The sequence below is a fragment of the Montipora foliosa genome, chromosome 2 (genome assembly GCF_036669935.1).
Source record: "Montipora foliosa isolate CH-2021 chromosome 2, ASM3666993v2, whole genome shotgun sequence".
NCBI classification, from domain to species: domain Eukaryota; kingdom Metazoa; phylum Cnidaria; class Anthozoa; order Scleractinia; family Acroporidae; genus Montipora; species Montipora foliosa.
The window spans coordinates 8413496-8421411 of NC_090870.1; the positions used below are offsets into that span (position 1 = coordinate 8413496).

A 7916-nucleotide genomic window follows, 5' to 3' on the forward strand; every position below is an offset into this window, starting at 1 on the left:
TTTGTCTGGTTCTTGACCCACCTCTTATCTGGCTCACTGGCAGTGTCAAGGAAGTTCATACAGGTAAAAGTAAGTTAGGGTTAGAAAAGTAAGTCCATGGGTAAATTACATGTAGAAGGATGACATTTCCAGCATAAGCATTAAAGACTCTGTCGAACAGCATGCACACCCCGCCTTGATTCAGGTTTCGTGGTCCATGAAGACTCCACTGACCATCTTACACTGCATGTCTGTATCTTGTACTAAATCCATCACAATCGGAGGCATATTGTTCAAATTTAATGCTACATGTAGATTAGTATTATATTATTAATGTTATTATTCCTTTTGCCTTGACTGTGTATATTTTATTGCTAATCCGTACTTTTGTTGATTTAATCGTTATTGATACATCAGACAAAAATTTGCCATGTCGACTGTGAAAAACACCAATGGATAACTGAGCAGTTGGACCATGATGAAGTGACGATGGCAACTTGCGGATATCCAAATGAAGACCTCAGAGACCTGAGCCACGCAAGTCAGTTCGGGATCACTGGAGTTTGATAATTATTATTGCCGGATAAACATTGGTATAAGAGCGGTGCTTTGCTCTACTTATTGAAAATATACATTTCTTTTCTTGAAGCCAACTTTTCTTTTGTTCACTTGTAGGAAAGGACACAAATTGTCGCTTATTTTCTCTGGAGTGGCTCCATCATAAAACATATTTAAAAAATGCACACAAAGCATCCTGTTTGACAAAGAGTCTTCAAGATAATAATATTATTATAAATTTTTGTAGTCAAACAGGTTTCCGGTGCTTACCATTCTAAAGACTCTGACTGGTGGAGACAACGTAATGCAGACTCATAATTCTGTGTTAACAGCAAAACTTCAGTTAATATTAATGATTTTATTGTGAACAAGAAGTTCATTACTGTTCACCATGTCCAAATCCTAATGGCTTAATGCCACCAGCCAAAGAGACAATCACTCAAGCTAAGGCATGTGCAGTTGTTTGCAAGGTTCATACAGTACTAGAGTTACATGCAACAGTTCCTGGACAAGAAAAAAAGGCCTGAAAGTGGAGCAGTGAGCTTTAAGGCCCAAGTTCATCATGCACGTATCGCATACTGTGGAACAATTTTCATTCATGTGCATGTATATGAAAATCCCACCAAAGCTGAAGTTCATCCAATCAGATCGCTACTAAAAGCAATACAAACTTTTCAATACAAAAACAAAGGTGGGAAAGCCTGTCAGTTGTACACTGTAGGTGGGCCTTTAAACCCTAACCATAACTCAACTAACAAAACTTTCACACTAATTCAGGGAATCAATCCCAAGGCACATCGGCAGAAGGTCCAAACTGTCACAACTAAAGTGTCAAACCTACTCCCCTGTTTTTTATTATTACCATTATTTTTCAAGGGTTTGATGACCTCCTATTACATGTATAACTATGGTAACTGTACATCAGTTTAGCAGCCTTAACCTCAAGTCTTTCACAATCTTTAGGGAAGAATGTCCCCCACCCCGTGCCAGGACTCCTTCTCAACTACATGTAACCTAACTAAAGCAACAAGTCAGTAATAATAATAATTATTATTATTAACAGCAATCAGGATTGTAAGACCAGGGGCACAACTTGATTCTGACCTCTATCCAAAAAATCCAAAAATAGATTATAAATATAAAGGGCTGTCAATAAGGGCTGGTACATGTAGCTGGCCATTTTAACAAGCCATCTTCAGCCAGCTATTTTTGTCTCATTTTACCACCAGTCAAGATCAAAAATCTTACACTTGTTAATTTACTATCAAAGAAACTATTAAAACAGTGTTCTCTCCATTTTGAGTGGCATAATTTAAGGGGATTAGACAAGAGGAAACACAAAAAATCTGCTCTTACTCAATTGTACATACGAGTGGTGTAGAACGCGTGGAACATGTATTTGTACAGTTCCCAGTTTAACACTTACATTGTAATCTGACAAAACAACATGGTGTCCACGCCGTAAAGGCGAGTGCTAACCAAAGCATTTTTCCATCTCAAGTCAAGTGAGCCAATCAAAAGTACCTCTTCAAATATACTCACTTCCATGGCCGCTTACCGGTACTTTTAATTATAAGCCTTCTACAAATACTTTCAAATTTATTGACAGCCCTGGATACATGTATCACAGGAGCTTCCGAGTAACCTTCTTTTTACTTACAATACGGCAAAGAGGCATTGGATGAAGTACAATGTAGATGCACATATCACGGTGTGTTTGCATTACAGGTAAAAAACTACTACATCTACAGGTTGTATGCTGCCCTGTAAAGTGCAACTTTATTTGAGGGTTTAATGCTGATCCTTGATAAATTAAAATTAATTTAAAGGAAAATACTTACAAGTGTTATTTTACATTAAAATAATAAAAGTATTTTCCTTTAAATTTTTTATAAAGCGTAAATTACATGTATTTTTACCCACCTGTTCATTGAAATAGATGGAAGCTGCTACAAGCAGGTCATAGTCATTGAGATCACTGGAATTCAGTTTCTTTTCTATTGCCTTTAAAATGACATCCCTGAAATAAGAGCAGAAAAGATAAAATTAACAATTAACTAAGGACATACAGTACATGCAAGGGAAACAACAATAACTATTATTGTTCTCCTTGCTTCAATGTAAGGACACTGGACACAACTGTCTTCAGACATTAAGATTTTGGGGTACCACCACAGAATGTATTAATTTTTTAGTTTTGGCCATAACAAAGAGAGATAGAGTGTGCTGTACCTTTTACTTGGATTCTGGTGATAATCGGCCAACATCCTCACTGGCTGGACCTCTGTGGGTGACACTGACGATACCTCGTCTAAAACGACTCGATGCTTACCCTGAGACAAAACCAAGACTTAGTCAGTGAATGGCACTCGAATCGTATCATGGATTCATCCATGCATTCAGATAAATAGGGCGGTGAGCATCCCACATCCAGTCTGATCATCATCATCATCATCATCATCATCATGTGACAGCTCTCGTAACGCACATGTATGTGATTGCCTTGATAACAAGGCCAAAAAGGAAAGACTAAACCAATGAAACAATGACTCAGACTTAAAAACAATAGAAGATACTTAAAAATTAATATCAAGCAATAGCAGGTTATGGGAGCTGTTTCATTACTGGTCTTTGTGCATGTACATTGTACAGCAATCACCGATGCACTGTTCGTAGGCTCACCTTATCATTCTCTCTGTATTTACCTGATTAGTTAAGCTTTTTAATTACCAACAATAGAGTGGTTTTCAATTGCATGTCAAAAGTAATGAGAAAATTGCTTTGGTTTATGATTAGTTCAACTCAGTGATTGGTTCAAAGTTCTTGCGCCACTTTTTCAACCAATCAGAAGTGAAACCAAAACCAATTGTGGCTCGCATGTGCACATTTTCCCACGCTGTGTCGGCGAAGGTTCTTCATCCGTCAAATGAACACAGTAGCGATGGCCTCACTTGAGTTCTTTCCATATATACATACACACTTTACTCAGGACAACACACACTTCCACTTAGTATTTTGCTTGGGCCGAGCAGATTTATCCTCGAACTCCCATGGCCTGCTCACATCTGGCCTTGTAGCTCAGTCGGTAGAGCAATGGTGATCTAATCCGGAGGTCGTGGGTTCGATTCCCACCCGGGTCAGAGATTTTTCTCTGTCCTTGGGTGTTGCATAAGAAGTTCCTGATGCTGTGGATCAGCGAAGGTTCTTCATCCATCACATGCACACAGTAGCGATAGCCTCACTTGAGTTCTTTCCACATATACATACACACGCTACTTAGGACAACACGCACTTGCACTAATTTCTTTGGTTTTAGTTTTACGACACTCGATTTAAAATCACTCTATTCAAAATACATTTGGAATTCAATTGATTACTAACAAAATGACATTCAGGGTTATATCAACGGAATAATGATTATATTAATTAACTTAAGTACTTGAAATATCACACGGTAATTTGGTAAAGTTTGATAGACGTCAGCCACTTTTCTCAAATAAAATTGCATTACAAACAACAACGAATGATCACAGGCGTGAGCACTTGCCATAATTTTAGTATAAACCACACATGATTAGACGAGGTCCCTTGAAATACAGTGTATGTGGCATTGCAGGGCGTACCCAATCGATGAAAATCGATGATCGGAAAAGCAATCGATCAATCGATGCCAATCGATGTATGTTAGTTAATTGGCATCGATTGGTATCGGCCAATCGATGACCAATCGATAATCACACAAAAGTGTTCATGAATCATCGATTGTCATCGATTGGGGTTTCATATTTTCTCTAATCAAAAAGATTACTTCAATGTATCACATCAAAAATCGAAGTTATTTCGTACGCCATTTTGTCCATCTGTCAATTTTAACTACGCAATGGTTGCGTCGTACCTAGATCCGATGCAAAACTTTTAATTTATTTTTCTTAGTATTGTTGACAGTTGACACTTTTGGCCACCCCGTTCAAAATTAATACGGCCCGTTTACACAGGCGATTTTGGTGCAATTTCCGCCATTTCCACTGCGTATTTTCTCGTGATAGTGCTGCAACGAGTTGCGATTTTGATCACTAGCTAGAATGTCTACGAAACGTGGTAAATACGTAAACACGTCTTACAAAAAAGGATGATGTCGTTTTCGTCGTAAGGTCACAACGCCTTGTGATAACAGGTAGAATTTGAGTTGCAGCGCGAGCGAGACAACAATGACCAAAAGTCGCAACCGAAATCGCGACAACAATTACATCAAAAATCGCCTCTGTAAGTAAACTGTAAGTGTTTTCACGTTATGTTCTAGATGTTTGGGTTTCAAAGTTCAAGTTTATTGTTTTTTTTTTTTTAATAAACTCAGATTGTTGTAACTTTCATCGAGCACAAACCAGAGGAAAGGACGGGAAATGCGAAAAGACAAGACGCATGTGTATGCTATACAGCTATACAACTTTATTCAGTTAACAGAGTTAAGCAGAATTAAGCTGATTATCTGTCAAGTTGTACAAAAACCTCGATCTTCTGCCAATGATGTCATTGTTTTCGTCATTAAAATGCATCAAGAGACTCTGCCTTTGGAAATCATCACTGAAAATAACAATAATAACCAATAGATGAAAATTGTTAAAGAATCGATGCCAATTAATCGATTGATATTGACAGTCGATGACAATCGATGCCAATTAATCGATTGATATTGATAATCAATAACAATCGATGCCAATTGATCGATTGATATTGATAATCGATGACAATCGATAATCACACAAACCTGGACGATCGATTGTTCATCGATTATCAATATCAATCGATTAATTGGCATCGATTGTCATCGATTGTCATCGATTCTCATCGATCATCGATTTCATCGATTGGGTACGCCCTGGGCATTGTTATATTTAATCAAAGAGACACGCAAAAACATTTTAAAATCTCAATTGAGTAGGACGGACTAATTCAAATAGGCGCTTTCTTACCTGTGCAGTGTAGGCTCTGTACATATACACGTCCTTTTCGATGGCCAGCTCCCTAGAAGAAGGCTAGAAAGAGAGGATCGGTTCGATGAACGTCAACGATTTTAGCTAACTTTCACGAATCATTAACACAACAAGTTTAGAGCGAAAATGACCAAACCCGCGCCAAACTATGCACATCTTACATGCAACTTTTGAGCTTCATTTATACAGAACTGGTAATTGCCAATAAAGAAGGAATTCCTGATTTCGAAGAGTTCATCCACGACACCACCACCCGCCATGTTGCTTTTTCTTGTTGGAAGTGAACTCTTCTCCAGGACTCTCCGGGTGGTGGCATCTCGCTGAAGCATGGGATTAAAAAAATTAGGAGGCTCGAGTAGTTTCTCCCTTTTTTGAACAAATAAACATATTATGTCCTTAGACACAGTTAGGGTAATCATATCAAGACGACATTTGGCCAGGGTATTAAGTACCCATCGTAGATTTCTCACATTATATTTCCTTCAAAATAACGTTACCATGGCAACGACATCAGGCATTTCTTTGAGTCTTAAAATCAACATATGTTGTCTTTTTTGAAGAAACGGGACGGTGAAATTTTCCCATTCAGCGTTACGGGATAATGTTAGAAATACTCTCTAAAATATTTAAAATTCAGCAAAATTTGTAGGCCAGTTTTTCGGAAAAATCAGTTTTTCTGAAATGTGTCTCTAACTTTTTTTTTCACCTACAGAGCTTTTTTTAAATTTGAAAGACAAACGTTTTAAATTAATCTAAGCTAACATGAAAAAAATGAAAAATATTCATCTTCCTGAAGCAGAGATATAAAACAGTACAGTTGCAAAATCGGGAAAAATTAGGGGGTTACAAGATCAGCATTTACACATGCGTCACCCACTCATTCGAGTCCGCGCAAGAGTGGAGCTACAGGCCAACACAAACGGATTTAAGTGACCATTAAACCGTTTGTATAGAATTTTTTGGTTTTCGTGAATAGATGTCTATTTATATTCCTTATATATAGGAATTAGGAGAAAGGTGAGCGAAATTAGCGCTATTTGTTTATTTCTGGTGACCCATTTGAATCATGAGCTGGCGCAAGCAGCTTATGAATTGTGTGTGGCTTACGCGCGCGCTCAGCTGAAAACCCTTTTTGAGCCTCCTTAAATGGAAAATTTAGACCACCCCTCCCCCCAAAATCAATGATGGGAAAATGGCATGTTTTGGCCTTCACGCGGCTTCATTCTTGACTTAGGGGGAAGGGGGAATTTCTGTTCCATTTCATTCTCTCCAAGATTGTAGCCTGCGTAGCAAGCACAAGGGGAGAGGGAAGCGAAGCAATTGACCAAGCCGCGCTCCCTCCCCAGTTCCCTTTCCCCGTGGCTTGGTCACTCGCTTCGCTTCCCTCTCCCCTTGCGCTTCCTACACAGGCTAAAGTGCATCCAATCAACTTAATGTTGGTAATGACGAGAAGGGAAAACCAGAGTACCAAGAGAAAACCTCTGGGAGCAGAGTAACAAACTCAATCCACACGCAAGTGTGGTGTCTAAGCGAATCTCAGCATGGGCCACATTGATGGGAGGCAAGTGTAACCTTGTTCCCAGGGCTTTTCTCCACCCTGGGAATGAGGTTGAGGCTAGTGATCTCACCTTCACTTCACCATCCCTGCTAGAAAAGCCGGATAATGTTACAGCACTGAAGCGATCAACAACTGGAGGCTAACAAATGGAGGCTAATGCTAGATTCAGCCCAGCTGTGAGAATTCAAAAATGGTCTATTTGGAGCAGGAGGACATCTCTCAGAACTCAACTAGTATGGAACTTAGTGGCCTTGCCCATGAGAAAGCCAGAACAGAGTACCATGTGTCACTGACTCTGACAAGGGCTACAGACAAGAAACCAAAATGATACCCCTGGGAATACAGCAACTGTATGTTCATCATCCACCTCAAGCCCTGATGCAGATGCTGTAAGAGATCTAGAAGCAAACTGCTTTGGATTGCCCATTTACCAGTTTACACTTTCTGCAGAGCTTTATGTCAATCAGAGTTTGGTGCTGTCATGGAAGTACCTTGTGTAGTTTAATATGGATTGTTTGGGGCCCCAACTCGCTTTGTGGATGGTTTCCACTTCATTAACATCTCAGTGGAAAGTGGCAATTGTTAATGCCATTGTGGAAGGGAATACACTACATGACAATGCATTTGAAGGTCAGGCAGTAAACCTGGATACAGAGGATGCTTTTGAAATTTCTGAAGATGAGCTTGAGTTTTCCACCTATGATTTGCCAAAATCAAGACCTAGGAAACCTTGTTGCATCATACACAGTTTGAAGTTCAGGACCTGCAAGAAATTGTCTGATGAGTATACAGTTGCTGTGTTGAGTTTCACCCAAAGAAAATGTGTTATT

The 7916-nt window shown here is 39.1% G+C and overlaps 1 protein-coding gene across 2 annotated transcripts in view; it reads right to left on the minus strand.

Moving 5' to 3' along the window:
- Positions 1 to 5843, minus strand: part of LOC137992324 (coatomer subunit epsilon-like) — a 21295-nt gene extending 15452 nt beyond the window's left edge. For both annotated transcript variants that reach the window (XM_068837604.1, XM_068837603.1), the window contains exons 1-5: positions 5690 to 5843; positions 5508 to 5570; positions 2770 to 2870; positions 2461 to 2557; positions 808 to 857 (exon numbers count right to left, since the gene is read on the minus strand). In XM_068837604.1, the coding sequence (XP_068693705.1) occupies positions 808 to 857; positions 2461 to 2557; positions 2770 to 2870; positions 5508 to 5570; positions 5690 to 5788 (410 nt within the window). In that variant the 5' untranslated portion in view covers positions 5789 to 5843. The remainder of the gene's footprint in view (positions 1 to 807; positions 858 to 2460; positions 2558 to 2769; positions 2871 to 5507; positions 5571 to 5689) is intronic.
- Positions 5844 to 7916: the final 2073 nt, after the last annotated feature.